This window comes from Strix uralensis, chromosome 26 (genome assembly GCF_047716275.1).
Source record: "Strix uralensis isolate ZFMK-TIS-50842 chromosome 26, bStrUra1, whole genome shotgun sequence".
NCBI classification, from domain to species: Eukaryota; Metazoa; Chordata; class Aves; order Strigiformes; family Strigidae; genus Strix; species Strix uralensis.
The window spans coordinates 7,985,705-8,003,621 of NC_133997.1; the positions used below are offsets into that span (position 1 = coordinate 7,985,705).

The 17,917-nt window shown below is 62.6% G+C and overlaps 1 protein-coding gene across 1 annotated transcript; it reads left to right on the forward strand.

The window, feature by feature from the left end:
• Positions 1–2,421: 2,421 nt before the first annotated feature.
• Positions 2,422–17,898, forward strand: ROBO3 (roundabout guidance receptor 3). Its single transcript, XM_074851041.1, has 25 exons — positions 2,422–2,569; positions 8,643–8,969; positions 10,255–10,412; positions 10,496–10,616; positions 10,687–10,825; positions 11,058–11,185; positions 11,275–11,399; positions 11,483–11,654; positions 11,766–11,977; positions 12,395–12,476; positions 12,562–12,730; positions 12,820–12,986; positions 13,611–13,732; positions 13,816–14,035; positions 14,119–14,231; positions 14,340–14,511; positions 14,633–14,818; positions 14,899–15,025; positions 15,112–15,203; positions 15,286–15,438; positions 15,596–15,740; positions 15,912–16,079; positions 17,159–17,265; positions 17,494–17,601; positions 17,684–17,898. The coding sequence occupies exons 1-25, from the start codon at positions 2,422–2,424 to the stop codon at positions 17,896–17,898; spliced, it is 3,876 nt and encodes a 1,291-aa protein (XP_074707142.1).
• The last annotated feature ends 19 nt before the right edge of the window (positions 17,899–17,917 follow it).

Genomic DNA, 17,917 nt, shown 5'->3' on the forward strand with positions numbered 1-17,917 from the left:
ATAAATCTGCTAACAAGGAGGCGATGCCCCCGCGCTCCCTGTTTGCCCAGCTGATTAACAGGGATGAATCCGGGGGGTGGGGGGGGATTATCCATGGGGATGAGGCGGCTCCTTTGTCTCCGTTCCCCATCCCAAACCGTCTCGGAGGAGGTAGCGGCGCCAGACGCGCGTGTGCCCATCGCCGCAGCCTCAGGCCTCCTGGTGGGGTTAATACAGAGCTGCTTTGATCCCTGGAGCTGCCCCAAAATTCCAGGATTCCCATTAAAAGCTCTTCTCTCCTTTCCAAGCACTCCAAGAAAAGAGGCCCAGAAGCTCTCTGGGGATTAACATCCCTTCCCATCCCCGCTTCCCGCCGGGGACATGCCCCGTCCCCGCGATGCGGCTTTTCAGGGGGACCCAAACAGAAAGGGGGGGGCGGTGGGAGGAAATTTAATATTTAATATTCCAGCGTCACCTTCAATTCCCACCCTGGAGAATTACTCAGATAAGAGTTGGATAAACCTGCTCTACGGATAATTTTTTTTTTTTTTTCCCGCATCCTACTGGGAAATCCTCGGGCTGCCGCATCCCCGGCAGGAGAAGCGGAAAAGCTTTGTGGTCCCATTAAATTAATATTTATTTACTTTCTCCATGCCTGGCTGCGAGAGGGCTGGATAAATAATGTATCGCCCCCCCCACGCCCCGACAGCGCCGGGATCCGGCGGGTTTTGGTGGGATGCGGCGGGTGCTGGGGAGGCTGAGCCGTGCCAGATGTGCGCAGGAGGCCAGATGTGCGCAGGAGGCCAGATGTGCGCCCGCCTGCGGCCCCAGCACAGCTCTGGGTGGGGGACAGGGTGTTTGGGTGAGCTCCCCAGATGTGCACCCAGATGTGCGTGTGCCCCCCCCGCTGTTCGCCGCTCCAGATGTGCGTGGCTGCAAACGCCCGGCGTTCCAGATGTGTCCAGGTGTCCCCGTGGCCTTCGGAGGTGCGCCCGGCTCGTGTGCCAGATGTGTGCCCTGGGGCACCGCCAGCTGCGGCCTGAGCCCTCCAGATGTTCGCCCCAACGTACGTGTATCCCCCAACCCTCCCAGATGTGAACACCCCGGAGACCCTCAGTGCCCCAGATGTGCGCGCACACCCCCCTCAGCTGTACCCCCAGAGACATCCAGATGTGACACCCCCTCTTTGGGGCACATTCACCCCCCCCCCTTCCAGATGTGCAAAGGCGCGTGCGCCCGTTTCACCTGCTGCTCTGTCTCCAGATGTGGGGCCCCTCCTCCTGCCCGCCCTGCCCATCGCACCCCAGATGTGCACGCAGATGTGTGCCCCCCCCCAGTCCTCCCCCACTGCCCCTTCCCCTCCCCAAGCTGCCCCGGGGGACACTCCTGACCCCCCCTTTCCCCCCCCCCCCATCACCCCCACCTTTGCCCTATTCCAATCAGATCATTAGTGACCCCATAGTGACTCCCCCATATCGACCCCCCATAACGACCCCCCCATAACAGGGGCCTCACTGGAGGGGGCGCATTGCTTCACACATCAGCCCCAGTGCATTAATTAAGTGGCTAATTACGAATTAAACGGCACCGCTTGCTGACGCTTGTGTCCCCCCCCAGTTCGAGGCCACTGGTGGCCCCAGCACCCCCAAAAGCTGCACCCCCACCTCTGCCAGCGCACCCCCAGTGTTGGGGTACGTGGGTATAAGGTTCCCCCCCCCGCACAGCTGCGTTTCCCCTTTGGGGGGGGGCGGGGGGTGAAGCTGCCTTTTGGGGTTCACTGAGGGGGGTCCCCGGGTGGGACTTTGCCTGGGTGGGGGGTGACGCAGCCCCGTGGGGTGTCGCGTTATTGGGGATGAGGCCGGGCAGCTCCTGCCTCTCTTCCCCCCCTCCATCCTCTTCCTCCTCCCTCCAAACCAAGACACCCCCCCCCTCTGCCCCTCCCCAAAGGTCACCCCAATGCCCCCCCCCCGCCCCCCCGGACCCCCACTCTATATGGGCACCCTCCCTTCTCCCTCCACCCCCTTCCTAAAAGCGGGGGGCAGGGACACCCCCGTCTCCCCCCCCCCGCCCCTCGCTGGCCGCGCCCCCGCTCCCCGCCAGACCCGGGGGGCGGCGCCGCGGGCTGAGCCGAGCCGAGCTGAGCCGAGCTGAGCCCAGCCGAGCCCAGCCGAGCTGAGCCGAGCTGAGCCGAGCTGAGCCCAGCCGAGCCCAGCCGAGCCGAGCCCAGCCGAGCTGAGCCGAGCCGAGCTGAGCCGCGCTGGGTCGGACTGTGCTGAGCCCAGCCGGGCCGTGCAGAGCCGAGCCGAGCCAAGCTGAGCTCAAGCGTGCCGAGCTCAGCCCTGCCGAGCCGGGCTGGGTCGGACCGCGTTGAGCCGAGCCTGAGCAAGCCGAGCCTAACCAAGCCGAGCCGAGCCAAGCCGAGCCTAGCCAAGCCGGGCCGGGATGCTGCGGTACCTGCTGAAGACGCTGCTGCAGATGAACCTGTTCGCCGACTCGCTGGGGGCCGAGGGCTCCAACTCCTCCCAGCTCCTGCTCGGCATCAACCGCACCATCGCCGCCCTCCACCTCCCCGGCCTCACCCCCGACAACGGTACGTGGCCCCGGGTCCCGTTGTCCCCTTGTCCTGCTGTCCCCGTGTCCCGCTGTCCCCGTGTCCCGCTGTCCCCCTGTCCCGGGATCCCCAGTCCTGGTCCAGTGGTGACACTGGAAATAACCCGCAGCCCCCCAGTCCCAGCCAGGACCGACCCCGGGTCCCCAAACTGTCCCCGTGTCCCCACACTGGGACCTGCCCTGTGTCCCCAATCTGAGAGTGACCCGGTGTCCCCAAACCAACCCCGTGTCCCCACTCCAGGACGGGCTCCGTGTGCCGGGACCAAAACCCAGGTCACGAACTGGGAGCGATGCCACGTTCCCAGATAATCCCTGTGACCCCAAACTGGGACCAGCTTGGTGTCCCCAAATCGGGACCGACCCTGTGCCCCCAAACTGGCCCCTAGACCCCAAAGCAGGACTGACCCGTTGTCCCCAAACCAGCCCTGTGTCCCCAAATCCTGAACCGGGAGAACCCGCTGTTGCAAAAGCAGCCCCATGTCCCTACACCGACCCCCAGACCACGAACTGGGACTGACCTGGTGTCCCCAAACTGTCCCCATGTCTCCACACCAATCCCCAAACCCCAAACCAGTGTCCCCAAACTGTCCCTATGTCCCCACACCCACCCCTGACTCTGAGCTGGGAGACACCCCGTGTCCCCAAACCAGCCCTGTGTCCCCAAACCGGCCCCATGTCCCTGAGTCTGGAGGGACCCCAGTGTCCCCAGACTCTACCCAGTCCCCCCAAACCAACCCCCAGACACTGAGAGGAGACACCCCGCGTCCCCAAACCAGCAGCTTGTCCCCAAACCGTCTCCATGTCCCCAAACCACCCCTGTGTCCCCAAACCATCCCTGTGCCCCCAAACTGCCCCCATGTCCCCAAACTGTCCCCGTGTCCCCAAACCAGCCCCGTGCCCCCAAACTGCCACCGTGTCCCCAAACCAGCCCCATGTCCCCAAACTGTCCGCGGGTCCCCAAACCAGCCCTGGGTCCCCAAACCAGCCCCGTGCCCCCAAACCAGCCCCGCCCTCCCAAACTGCCACCATGTCCCCAAACCAGCCCCGTGCCCCCAAACCATCTCCATGTCCCCAAACCATCTCCTTGTCCCCAAACCGTCTCCATGTCCCCAAACTGCCCCCATGTCCCCAAACTGTCCCTGTGTCCCCAAACCAGCCCCATGCCCCCAAACTGCCACCGTGTCCCCAAACCAGCCCCATGTCCCCAAACTGTCCCCGGGTCCCCAAACCAGCCCCGGGTCCCCGAACCAGCTCCGTGCCCCCAAACCAGCCCCGTGCTCCCAAACTGTCCCCGTGTCCCCAAACCAGCCCCGTGCCCCCAAACCATCTCCTTGTCCCCAAACCGTCTCCATGTCCCCAAACTGCCCCTGTGTCACCAAACCATCTCCATGTCCCCAAACTGTCCCCGTGTCCCCAAACCAGCCCCGTGCCCCCGAGCTGGGATGGGGGGGAGGGGCAGAGGGGGGCAGCTAGAACCAGCTGCAGGTACTGGGGGGGTGAGGGAGGGGGTGTCCGCCTGGATTTTAAGCCCTTTTTGAGCTTTTCCCCTCTTTTTTAGTGTCTCAACATCTGTCTCTCTGTGGCCGATGAGGGGGGGGGGTGTGTCCCCAAACCCCCGTGAGACCCCCCCCGCCCCGGCGCAGCCAGCCGGGCACAGGGGGGGGCCTGGCCTGACCCCCCACTTGTCCCAATTAGCCACCGGGCCCAGCTGCGGCCCCCTCGGCCCCCGCTGTGCCCACCCCCCCCCGCCGCCCCACGGGGTGCCCGGTACCCCGCAGCATCCCCCCATCCCCACGGCAGCCGCATCCCGTCCCCATGGCAACGTATCTCCCCCCCCCACCCCCCGACCCCCCAGAATCGCAGCCCACCCCCCTCAAAGCTCAGGAGCTGGGGAAGGAGCGTGTGTGCACGTGTGTGTCTGCGTGTAAATGGGGGGACACGCGCGTGGGGGTGTGCGTGCGTGTGCACATGTGCAAATGGGGGACACGCGTGAGCACGTGTGTGCCCGTGGGCAAGGGGAGGGGCACGTGTGTGCGGTGTGCATGCGTGTGCATGCGTGTGCATGCGTGTGCATGTGTGTGCATATGTGCAAATGGGGGACACGTGTGTGGTGTGCATGCGTGTGCATGCATGTGCCCATGTGCAAATGGGGGACGAGTGTGTGATGTACATGTGTGGCGCTGCGTGCATGCGTGTGCATGCATGTGTATGTGTGTGCATGTGTGTGCCCACATGCAAATGGGGGATATCTGTGTGTGGTGTGCACGTTTGTGCATGCGTGTGCATGCATGTGCCCATGTGCAAATGGGGGGAGATATGTGTGTGATGTGCATGTGCATGCACGTGCATGTGTGTGCCTGTGTGCAAATGGGGGGACACGTGTGTGAGGTGCATGTGTGGAGCTGTGGGCATGTGTGTGCATGCGTGTGCATGCGTGTGTCCGTGTGCAAATGGGGAGACACATGTGTGCATGTGTGTGTGCGCATATGCATGTGTCTGCATGTGTGAGCACGTGTGTGCCCGTGTGCAAGAGGAGGGGCACGTGTGTGTGGTGTGCATGTGTGTGCATGCGTGTGCATGTGTGCGCATGCATGTCCCCATGAGCAAATGGGGGGACACGTGTGTGTGGTGTGCATGTGTGGAGCTGCATGCATGAGTGTGCATGACTGTGTATGTGTGTGCATGAGTGTGCCCCTGTGCAAAGGGAGAGACGTGTGTGATGTGCATGTGTGGAGCTGCAGCATGTGTGTACATGCGTGTGCATGCATGTGCATGAGTGTGCATGTGTGTGCATGAGTGTGCATGCGTGTGCATGCGTGTACCCATGCACAAATGGGGGACACGTGTGTGGTGTGCATGCGTGTGCATGCATGTGCCCATGTGCAAATGGGGAATGTGTGCGGTGTACACACATGTGAATGTGTGTGCACTCGTGTGTCCGTGTGCAAATGGGCAGACACGTGTGTGGCGTGCATGCATGGAGCTGTGTGCATGCATGTGCATTCATGTGTATGTGTGTGCATGCGTGTGTCCATGTGCAAATGGGGGGAGATGTGTGTTTGATGTGCATGTGTGGAGCTGTATCCATGTGTGTACATGTGTGTATGTGTGGAAATGGAGCGACACGTGTGTTTGGTGTGCATGTGTCTGCATGTGTCTGCATGCATGTGCCCATGTGCAAATGGAGGGACACGTGTGTGTGGTGTGCATGCGTGTGCATGTGTGTGCATGTGTGTGCATGAGTGTGCCTATGTGCAAATGGGGGACATGTGTGCGTGGTGTGCATGTGTGGAGCTGCATCCATGTGTATGCACGTGTGTGCCTGTGTGCAAATGGAGGGACACGTGTGTGTGATGTGCATGCGTGGAGCTGCGTGCGTGTGTGTGTATGAGTGTGCATATGTGTGCATGCGTGTGCCCATGCACAAATGGGGACACGTGTGTGGTGTGCATGTGTGTGCATGCATGTGCCCATGTGCAAATGGGGGATGTGTGCGGTGTACACGCATGTGAATGTGTGTGCACTTGTGTGTCCATGTGCAAATGGGCAGACACGTGTGTGGCATGCATGCATGGAGCTGTGTGCATGTGTGTGCATTCATGTGTATGTGTGTGCATGCGTGTGTCCATGTGCAAATGGGGGGAGATGTGTGTGTGATGTGCATGTGTGGAGCTGCGGGCATGTGTGTACATGTGTGTACATGTGTGTGCATGTGTGTGCATGTGTGTATGCGTGGAAATGGAGCGACACGTGTGTTTGGTGTGCATGTGTCTGCATGTGTCTGCATGTGTCTGCATGTGTCTGCATGCATGTGCCCATGTGCAAATGGGAGGACGTGTGTGTGGTGTACATGCATGTGTATGTGTGTGCATACATGTGCATGAGTGTGCCCATATGCAAATTGTGGACATGTGTGTGTGGTGTGTATGTGTGGAGCTGCATCCATGCGTGTGCATGCATGTGCCTGTGTGCAAATGGAGGGACACGCGTGTGTGGTGTGCATGAGTTTGCACGTGTGTGCATGCATGTGCATGAGTTTGCACGTGTGTGCATGTGTGCAAATGGGGCACGTGTGTGTGATGTGCATGCGTGTGCACGCGTGTGCATGTGTGGATACACAGGGATGCCGGTAAACACAGACTTACGTACCCCACAGGAAAGCGTGTGTGGACGTGCATGGATGTACAAACCCGTGCGCACATGCAGCTGCGTGTGCGCACACACGTCTGCGCACGCACCTGTGCCCCCGCATGAACACACGCGTGTGCACGCCCCTCCGCGTGTGTGTAAGGGCCGACACCCGCACGTGTATGCGGGGCGGTGAGCGCACGCCCGTGTGCCGGTACACGCGTGGGGGCCTGCGCATGGCTGCGTGCGTGTTTGTGCACATGCGTGTTCGTGCACACGCGTGTGCGCGCAGCCGGGCTCTGGGACCGCAGTGACGCTCAGTGACCGCGGCCTGCACTGCAGTGGGTGGCACTGGGGACACGGGTGGGCCGTCCCATCCGGGCCCAGCCAATTAGACTCCAGGATTAATGAGCATTAATTATCCCAGCATTAACGAGCATTCATTAATTCCCTTGCCCTAACGGCCGGGTTTTTCCTGGAACAACCCAACAGACCCAATATGGCATTTTTTTAACTTAAAATTAAGCGTTTTCTGCAACCTTCTCCGCTACAGGAAATCATCACTTTCAGCTGATGGAAAAACCCCCTTTTGCGGGGAATTTAGCCCCAACCCCAGGGACGCCCAGTTGGAAACTGGGTGGAAAAGGGGCGTTGCTGGGAGTGGAGCTGCTTTGTCCCCCTGTCCTTGTCCCCAGCGTGTCCGAGGTCTGACACCCTCCCAGTCCTGTCCCACCCTGAGTTGGGGGGGGGGCGGGGATACACGGGGCTGAGCCCTGGCCACAGCTCATCTCACCTCTTGGTTGTCTCACCTCTGGGGTGGGATGGGGGGAGATGATGGAGTGGGCTGAGACCTGGCCTCACCTCATCTCACCTCCTCAGGGGGCAAGGTGGGAGGGGAATGATAGACTGGGCTGAGGCTTGGCTACACTTCATCTCACCTCCTGCCCATCTCACCTCTGGGGGGCGAAGGCAGGGGATGATACACGAGGCTGAGACCTGGCCACACCTCATCTCACCTCCTGCTGGGGGGGGTGTGATACAATGGGCTGAGACCTGGCCACACTTCATCTCACCTCTTGGTTGTCTCACCTCCAGGGTGGGATGCCGGGAGATGATACACAGGGCTGAGACCTGGCCTCACCTCATCTCACCTCCTGCCCATCTCACCTCTGGGGGGCGAAGGCAGGGGATGATACATTGGGCTGAGACCTGGCCACACCTCATCTCACCTCCTGCTGGGGGGGTGTGATACAGTGGGCTGAGACCTGGCCACACTTCATCTCACCTCCTCAGGGGGTGAGGTGGGAGGGGAACGATAGACTGGGCTGAGACCTGGCCACAGCTCATCTCACCTCCTGCTGGGGGGGTGTGATACAATGGGCTGAGACCTGGCCACAGCTCATCTCACCTCCTGCTGGGGGGGTGTGATACAGTGGGCTGAGACCTGGCCACACCTCATCTCACCTCCTGCTGGGGGGGTGTGATACAGTGGGCTGAGACCTGGCCACACTTCATCTCACCTCCTGCTGGGGGGGTGTGATACAGTGGGCTGAGACCTGGCCACACTTCATCTCACCTCCTCAGGGGGTGAGGTGGGAGGGGAACGATAGACTGGGCTGAGACCTGGCCACAGCTCATCTCACCTCCTGCTGGGGGGGTGTGATACAGTGGGCTGAGACCTGGCCACACCTCATCTCACCTCCTCAGGGGGTGAGGTGGGAGGGGAACGATAGACTGGGCTGAGACCTGGCCACAGCTCATCTCACCTCCTGCTCACCGAGCGAAGCAGGGGATGGCGCCAGGAGAGCGCCCTGCAAGCCCTCGGAGGATGCTCAGCCCCGCAGAACCCCCCTCCCCACTTCCCGACATGGCGGGGGGGGGGGGATAGTGGGGACCAACCCCCCCCCCCCTCTTTTTTCGCGCAGGGTCCCACCCGCAGCTGGAGGACACGGCGCCCCGCATCGTGGAGCACCCCACGGATCTCCTGGTCTCCAGGGGGGAACCCGCCACCCTGAGCTGCAAGGCCGAGGGGCGCCCGTCCCCGGCGGTGGAGTGGTACAAGGATGGGGAGCGGGTGGAGACGGACCGGGAGGACCCGCGCTCCCACCGCACCCTCCTCCCGGGGGGGTCCCTCTTCTTCCTCCGCATCCTCCACGGCCGCCGGGGGAAGCCCGACGAGGGCGTCTACGTGTGCGTGGCCAGGAACTACCTGGGGGAGGCCACCAGCAGGAACGCGTCCCTGGAGGTGGCCGGTGAGTCCCCGGGGGGCGGGGGCTGGGGCTGGGGGGGGGGATTTGGGGGGGGCTGGGGTCACCCCTGAGCCCAGCTCACTCCGGCGGCTGGGGTGTGGGGGGGCTGCAAGACCCACAGGCCTGGCGCTGCCGAGTGGAGAGTAGTGAAAAGAGGGGAAAAGAGGTGAAACTAGATGAAAAGGGGTGAAAAGGGATGAAAAGGAGGAATGAAAAGAAGTGAAAAGAAGTGAGAATAGTTGAAATAAATGAAAATCGGTGAAAATAACTGGGAATAAGTGAAAATAAGTGGAAATAAATGAAAATAACTGGGAATAAGTGAAAATAAGTGGAAATAAATGAAAATAAGTGAAAATAACTGGGAATAAGTGGAAATAAATGAAAATAAGTGAAAATGAGTGGAAGTAAATGAAAATAAGTGAAAATAATTGGGAATAAGTGAAAATAAGTGGAAATGAGTGGAAATAAATGAAAATAAATGGAAATAAGTGAAAATAAGTGAAATAAATGAAAATCATCAGAAATAAGTGAAAATAATTATAAATAAGTTGGAAGAAGTGAAAATAATTGGAAATAAGTGAAAATAAGTGAAAATAATTGGGAATAAGTGAAAATAAGTGAAAATAAATGAAAAGAAGTGAAAATAATTTTAAACAAGGGAAAATAGATGAATAGAAGTGAAAATAAGTGGAAATAAGTGAAAATAATTGGAAATAAATGAAAAGAAGTGAAAATAATTTTGAATAAGGGAAAATAAATGAAAATAGGTGAAAATAAATGAAAATAAGGGAAAATAATTTAAAATAAGGGAAAACAAATAGAAGTGACAATAAATGAAAAGAAGTGGAAATAATTGGAAATAAATGAAAAGTGGAAATAATGGAGAGAAATGAAATTAAAATATTGTAAATAAATTAAAATAACCGAGCATAAATTAAAATAAATTAAAATCGATTACAATCACGCCCCTGGAGCCCCCCCCAGCCCCCCCCAGCTTTGGGTGGCTCCGGGCACCCTCTGCACCCGCAGCTGAGGCTCAGGGTTAGACCCGGGACCGGGATGGTGTCGGGGTTAAGCCCGGCCCAGGCTTAGCCCCGGGCGCCAGCTCAGCTCGGGTGGTCTGGGGGGGACAGGGCTCGGTTTGGGGGGGTTACACCCCTCATCGGGGCTCGGATCCTGCTCCTGAGCTTTACTATCTCCGCGCTGGGGAAGGGCCGGGGGGGCCAGCACCAGGGTGGGGAAACTGAGGCAGGGTTGATGTCCCGGGGACCCCCCCCCGCCCCCCCAGTGCTGCGGGACGATTTCCGACAGCCCCCCGGGGACCTGGTGGTGGCCGCGGGCGAGCCGGCCGTCCTGGAGTGCGTCCCCCCCCGCGGCCACCCCGAACCCAGCGTCTCCTGGAAGAAGAACGGCGCCCGGCTCAGCGACAAGGACGAGCGCCTGACGGTGAGGGACATGGGGGTCCCCGAAAATACATTGTTTTGGGGGGGACACACCCCCCGCCCCGGTTAAGCTGGGCTGCCCGGCAGATCCGCGGTGGCAAGCTGATGTTGGCCAGCACCCGCAAGAGCGACGCCGGCGTCTACGTCTGCGTGGCCACCAACGTGGTGGGCGAGAGGGACAGCGAGCCGGCCGAGCTGGTGGTTTTCGGTGCGTGGGGACGGGGGGGTCACTTGTGGGGTGTCGTGGGGGGGCGTCGGGACTGACGGCCCCCCCGCAGAGCGCCCGGCCTTCGGCAGAAGGCCGCTCAACCAGGCGGTGCTGGTGGAGGGGACGGCGGAGTTTCCCTGCGAGGCGGTGGGGGACCCTCAGCCGGCGGCTCGCTGGCGCAAGGAGGAGGGCGAGTTGCCGCCGGGAAGGTAAGTGGTGGTGGGCAAGTAGGGCCGGCGCGGTGGTTGCCAGGGTCGGGTGGCCTCGTGCCGGCCCGGCGCACTCGAAGCGTGGTGCCGCGTGGGTGTCAAATATCCCACGTCGCTGTCGCATCCTCCATCCTCGTCGCATCCGGCATCGCCGTCACCTCGCGGCACCCTGCGGCTCCTCACGGCACCCGGTGGCCCCGCGGGGTGTCCCCCCCCCTCCCTGCACCCCAAGGTGGGAGGTGCTGCCCGACAACACCCTGCGCATCAACCGGCTGCGGGCGGAGGATGAGGGCACCTACACCTGCGTCGCCGACAACAGCGTGGGCAGGTCGGAGGCGTCGGGTACCCTCACGGTGCACGGTAAGGGGGAGGCGGGTGGGGGGGATCCCCCTGAGGGAGCACCCCTGGGTGCTGGCAAAGCGGCCGGGCAAGGCCTTTTCTCTCCCCAGTGCCCCCCCAGCTCGTCACCGGGCCCCGCGACCAAACCGTCACCCCCGGCCAGAGCGTCACCTTCCAGTGCCAGAGCAAGGGCAACCCGCCGCCCGCCGTCTTCTGGCAGAAGGAGGGGAGCCAGGTCTGTCCCCGGCCCTGTCCCCATCCGTGTCCCCACCGCCCATCCTGCCCCCCTCAGCACCCACCCCTCCGTGTCCCCCCCAGACCCTGCTCTTCCCCGGCCAGCCCCCACACCCCGCCAGCCGTTTCTCCGTGAGCCCCGCCGGCGCCATCACCATCGCCGACGTGCGGCGCGCCGACGCCGGTTATTACCAGTGCCAGGCCATCAGCGTGGCCGGCAGCGTCCTGGCCAAGGCGCGGCTGGAGGTGGAAGGGGGTAAGTCCCGTGCTGGCAGAGAACGGGCGCATTCGGTGCATGAGTGGCGCCCATCCCCAGCACCGAGAAATTCCCATTTTTTAATTTTTTTTCCCCCTTTCTCGACGGTAGCGCCGGCTGAGCACCAACCGCCGGTGATCCGCCGGGGTCCCGCTAACCGGACAGTGCTGCCGGTGGGGGCCACAGCGCGGTTACCGTGCTGGGTGGGGGGCGGTGACCCCCCCACCAGTGTGGGGTGGTTGAAGGATGGGAGCGCCTTGGTGGGTGCCCAGCCCCGTGCCAGCCTGCTGGAGAACGGCACCCTCCAGATCACCGGCCTCCGGGTGAGCCGGCCCGGAGCAGGGGCTCAGGGCACCCACCCTCATGGGCACCCCTGCGGGGATGGGAGGGGCTGAAGGGGGGGGGGGGGTGCTCAGCCGTGGTGGGTGCAAGGGGCGGGGGGTGCTCAAGGTGGTAGATGTAAAGGGCAATGGGTGCTCAGGGTGGTGGTGCAAGGGCTGGTGGGTGCAAGGGGCAATGGGTGCTCAGGGTGGGTGCCAGGGGTGGTGCATGCTCAGGGTGGTGGGTGCTCAGGGTGGGTGCAGGGGGTGGTGGTGCTCAGGGTGGTGGGTGCAAGGGCAATGGGTGCTCAGGGTGGTGGGTGTGCAGGATGGTGGGTGCAAGGGCAATGGGTGCTCAGCGTGCGGGTGCCCAGGTGATGGGTGCTCAGGGTGATGGGGCAGGAGCTCTTCCCCCCACAGGTGACGGACTCTGGCCACTACGAGTGTGTGGCCACCAGCCCGGGGGGCAGGACCCACTGGGGTGGCTCCCTGGAGGTGCAAGGTGGGTCCCGGGGGAGGTCACTGCACCGGGGACACCGTGGCGCCAGGGATGAGGCCACCCCACATCTCCATGAATCTCCCCCCAGGTGACGGATCCGACCTTTCCCCACCTTCCCCCGAGCCCGGTGTCCTGCCAGGGCCACCCTCCACCCCCGTGGTCACCAACGTCACCCAAAGCAGCGTCACCCTGAGCTGGAAAGGGAGCGAGGACAATGGTGCCACCCACGTCACCTCCTACCTCGTGGAGGCCTTCAGGTATCACATGGGCGTCCCCTCTCCGGGTGCGGGGGTGACACAGTGGCCTGGTGCCATCCCGCCATGGGTCACCCCTTTTACCCCGGCAGCCAGGCAGCGGGTGGCCCGTGGCAGACGGTGGCGGCCAACGTGGAGGGGGAGACCCACACGGTGAGCGGCCTCGTCCCCAACACTGTCTACCTCTTCTTGGTGCGGGCGGTCAATGCCTACGGCCTCAGCGACCCCAGCGGCGTCTCGGAGCCTGTGCGCACCCAAGGTGAGATCCAGTGGTGATGCCGGCAGAGGTGTCCGTGAACCCACCACCCATGGGTGCAGCTTTGGTGATGCCAATGGAGGTGCCCATGAACCCTCCACCCTTGGGTCCATCTCCACTTGGTGATGTCGATGGAGATGCCCATGAACCCTCCACCCTTGGGTCCATCTCCACTTGGTGATGTCGATAGAGATGCCCATGAACCCTCCACCCTTAGGTCCATCTCCACTCGGTGATGCTGATGGAGATGCCCATGAACCCACCACCCTTGGGTCCATCTCCACTTGGAGATGTCGATGGAGGTGCCCATGAACCCACTACCCTTGGGTCCATCTCCACTTGGAGATGTCAATGGAGATGCCCATGAACCCACCACCCTTGGGTCCATCTCCACTTGGAGATGCTGGTGGAGGTGCCTGTGAACCCACCACCCTTGGGTCCATCTCCACTTGGAGATGCCAATGGAGGTGCCCATGAACCCACCGCTTTTGGGTAAATCCCTGCCTAATGATGCCAGTGGAGGTTCCCATGGACCCACCATAAGAATATGGTGTCACCATGGCATCCCCACTTGGTGACACCACTGGGGCTTTCCATGGACCATCTGCCCTCTCATGTTTTTGGCAGAAGCCACCCCCACGCAGCCAGGGCTGGAGCCCGAGCAGGTGCAGCGGGAGCTGGCGCAAGTGGCCGTGCACTTACAGGAACCCGTGGTGCTGCCGCTGGGCGCTGTCCGCCTCTCCTGGACCGTGAGTGCTGTGCCACGCTGCCGGTACAGGGGTCCCAGTGCTGAGCATCCCCCAGCCATCCCACCCTCCCCTTCGGTCCCCAGGTGGAGCACCAAGCACCCTTTGTTCAGGGCTACCGGGTGCTGTACCGGCGGCGCGGCGGGCACTGGGAGGAGGCGCGGGCAGTGCGGGCGCCAGGGGAGCGAGGGGCCTTGCTCACCGAGCTGCGCCGGGGCCAGGACTACGAGGTCAAGGTCCGACCCTACTTCCATCACCTCCATGGCCCTGACAGTGCTGTGCGTGCCCTGCGCACCCCTGAGGCGGGTGAGTGCGGGGAGGTGGGGGGTGGTGGGGGTCCCCAGGGCACCCCTGGAGATGACACCCTCCTTGTCCCCCTCTCCCGGCAGCCCCCAGCGCCCCGCCACGAGCTGTCAGCGTGGCCGGTAACGGCACCAGTGTCCGCATCTCGTGGCAGCCGCCACCGCCAGCTGAGCAGAATGGTGTCATCCGCGATTACCGGGTATGGGCAGACGGTGCCAGGGACGCGGCGAGTCCCCTCTGCCCCACCATGACACCGTGTCATGGTGTCCCCATGGGCGTCCCCCATCGTTTCCCTCCCCCACCTCAGATTTGGTGCTTGGGCAACGAGAGCCGCTTCCACATCAACCAGAGCGTGGAGGGGACGGTGCTGGCGACGGTGCTGAGGGGCCTGGTCCCTGGTGTCCCTTACCACGCTGAAGTCGCCGCCGCCACCGGCGCTGGTGTGGGTGCCCGCAGCGCCCCCATCCCCATCCGCATCGGTGAGTGCCTCGTCACCCTTACTGCACCCATGGGTGGGGGGGTGGCAGGGGTCACCCTGGTGCTAGGGACGACCCCTTGGCACCCTCGCTGGTGTGTCCCCCTTCCCTGTGCTGCTTGCAGCCCCCCCGGCGGAGCGGGATGCAGGGCCGGCGGGCGGGAGCAGTGTGGCCGAGCGTTTGGCCGAGGTGGCCAGGCGGCCGGCCTTCATCGCTGGCGTCGGCGGCGCTTGCTGGGTCATCCTCGCCGCCTTCGCCGCTTGGCTCTACGGCCGCCGCCGGAGGAAGAAGGAGCTCAGCCACTTCACCGGTATGCTACCCCTGGGATCCTCTCCACCCTGGCACCCATCACCCCACCAGCCACCCCTGCCTCTCTCTCTCTCTTTACAGCATCCTTTGCCTACACACCCACCGGTAAGCCCATAGGTGCCGCGGGGACCCGGCGCGGCCCCTCGCTGCCCTCACCCCCACCTCTTTCCGCAGTTGCCTTCCCGGCTCCGGCTCGTGGCAGCCCCAGGTAACCCCCCCAATTCCTTCCCCCTTTCCCGGGACCTCCAGCCTCTGGCATCCCTTCACCCTGTCTCCATGCAGGGCAGCTGCCAGTGGTGGTTACCCGTGGCTGGCGGACACGTGGCGTGGTGGCGGCACAGCTGGTGCCTCCGGTTGTTTGGGGACGGCTGAGAGATACTACAACGGTGAGGGCTCATCATGGAGATGGGTGGTTTGGACTGGGGGGGAGCCATGGTCAGCCCTGATGGTGCTCCCCGCCCTCCACAGACGCCGGCATCACCCGTTACATCGCCCAGACGGAGCAATTTGGGGCGGGGGCCGGCGAGGGGCCAGTTTACAGCACCATCGAGGTGGGAAGCGAGGACCTCCGCACCTTCCCCCGTCCCTTCTCCCAGCATGGGACCCCCTACCCTGGGGGGGGTCCCCTGCCGATGGATGCCCTGGCCCCCCAGGCACCTCGCAGCCGGGCTGAGCACGGTAGGGTGGTGGGATGGGTGGGGGTACACCCGGGTGCCAGTGGCACAGTCCCCTCCCTGCAGTACCGCCCCGACATCCTTGCTTGATGCAGGGGCCAAAGGGAAAAAGCTGGGGCAAGCAGTGAAACCGCCGGTGGTGAGCTGGACGGAGCTGCTGCCCCCGCCACCCTCGGCCAGCGAGCTCAGCCGCTGCGCCCAGGAGGAGGAGGATGAAGAGGAAGATGAAGAGGAAGAGGCACCTGGAGGGTGAGTAGGGGGGCCTGAGGGGCTGGGGCATCCATTGGTGGGGGATCCCCCCCGGGATAGAGGGTCCCGTGCTGTGAGAAGGGATGGGAGAAGGTGCAGAGGTCCGTGCCTGCCTCGCTGTGGAGGTTCTGCTCTGGCCCCAGCACCCACCCTGTGGCTCCCACCCTGCAGGTTGGGGATGGAGGAGTGGTACCCCGGTGAGGATGTCCCCTGTGCCACCGCCGCATCCTCACCCACCGCCTCCTCCGGCTGCCGGTCCACTGCCACGTTGACGCCGTCGCCCTGTGCCGCTGAGGACATCCCCCGCCTCCGTGACTTTGATAGCCCCCGACTGCCCCGGTAGGAGATGGGCCTCACTTGGTCCAGCCGTGCCATTGGGGTCTGGATGTCCCATCAGGTTCTAGATGTCCCATTGGGGTCTGGATGTCCCATCACAATCCAGCCATGTTGTCACCATCCAGTCATGCCGTGCCATCATGATCTGGCTATGTCATTGGGGTCCAGTTGTCTCATAGGGGTCCAGATGTCCCACTGGGGCCCAGATGTTCCACTGGGGTCCAGATGTCCCATGGGACTCCAGATGTTCCACTGGGGCCAAGATGTCCCATCACAATCCAGCCATGTTGTCACCATCTGGCCGTGCTGTCCCATCATGGTCCAGATGTGCCATTGGGGTCCAGATGTGCCATTGGGGTCCAGATGTCCCACTGAGGTCTGGACGTTCCATCACAATCCAGCCATGTTGTCATGATCCAGCCCCCCATGTGCCATCATGATCCGGCCATGCCGTTGGAGTCCGGATGTCCTATCAGGGTCCAGATGTCCCATCGTGATCCAGCCATGTTGTCATGATCTGGCCCTGCTGTGCCATCGTGGTCCGGCCGTGCCTTCGGGGTCCGGATGTCCCACTGGGGTCTGGATGTCCCACCAGATGTCTCACCACAATCCAGCCATGTTGTCACCATCCATCCTCGCTCTCGGCTGTGCTCTGGCCATGCTGTCATGACCCACCCGTGCCACTGTGGGCTGATCGTGGCGTAACGATCCAGCTGTGCCATCAGGAGCTGGCTGGGACATTGCCATCCAGCTGTGCCGTTGTGGCCCTGCTCTGTCACGATCCAGTGGTGCCGTCGCAATCCAGCTGTGCCCTCACAATGCTGCTGCGATCCAGCTGTGGCGTTGGGGGCTGGCCATGCGGTCGCTATCCAGCTGTGTGGCTGCCATCCAGCTGTGGCACTGCCATCCAGCTGTGATGTTTCAGCCCACCCATTGCCATCCAGCTGTGCCACCACCACGTGGCTTCTCCCTGCTCTGGCACAACACAGCACGGGGAGGGTCGTGCCAGCACCATGGTGGCCACCAAGCCCCCCACTCCTCTCCCCCCTCCTCAGCTTCACCCCACACCCCCTCTTTGTCAGGAGACCCCCCCACGCCACCAGCACCCCTCCACGGGCATCCAGCCCCTCACCGAGTCCAGAGGTCAGCGAGGGCCACCCGCCCCGAGCCCCCCGCGCCCCCGGCACAGGTGAGCCCTGGGGAGCCATTTTGGGAGGTTGGGGGGCTCTGCTGGGTGACGACACTGCCATCACCCCCAGGGAAAACCCGCGGGGAGACCCCAAAAAGTCGACCGAAGCCCAAATGCAGCCGCTACCGCCGGGAAAAGCAGCCAGGAGGTGATTGAAGGGGGAAAAATGGGGGGGTTTGAGGCTGGGGTCCAGGGGGGGCTCAGCCCTCTCCTCCCTCTCTGCTGCAGACCTGCCGCCACCGCCACTGCCGCCACCAGGCGAGAGCCCCGGCCCCTCACCGGAGCGGGAGCCGGGTGGGGTTGAGCGCAAGGTCACCCATCGCCCGGCCCGTGGTGGTAAGCCGGAGCCACCGACCACGTGCTGAAAGGGTTGAGGGGGTGTCACTGCTGCACCCCAACCTTGTCCCCTCCCTTGCAGATGAGGTTGTTCCCTACAACAAACCCTCCTGCCTGCCCCGGGGGCAGGTGTCCGGCAGCTGCTCCACGACAGGCAGCGTCTCATCCCGTGGTTCCACCGGGTCCCGCGGCCACGGCTCGGGGCGCAGCCGGACGCCAGGGGACCGCAGTGAAGGGACCAGCCATCGCCGCCGCCCAGGTCCCCCGTTTCCCTGCCCGTCGCAGGAGAAGCGATGAAGCAGAGGGCGAAGCCGGT

Excerpts from the sequence above, each read along its gene's own strand:
- ROBO3 (XM_074851041.1), top strand. The coding sequence starts at position 2,422 with ATGCTGCGGTACCTGCTGAAGACGCTGCTGCAGATGAACCTGTTCGCC. Across the intron at positions 15,026-15,111 it reads CCGGCTCGTGGCAGCCCCAG|TGGTGGTTACCCGTGGCTGG; the intron begins GTAACCCCCCCA and ends GGCAGCTGCCAG. Across the intron at positions 16,080-17,158 it reads GATAGCCCCCGACTGCCCCG|GAGACCCCCCCACGCCACCA; the intron begins GTAGGAGATGGG and ends CCTCTTTGTCAG.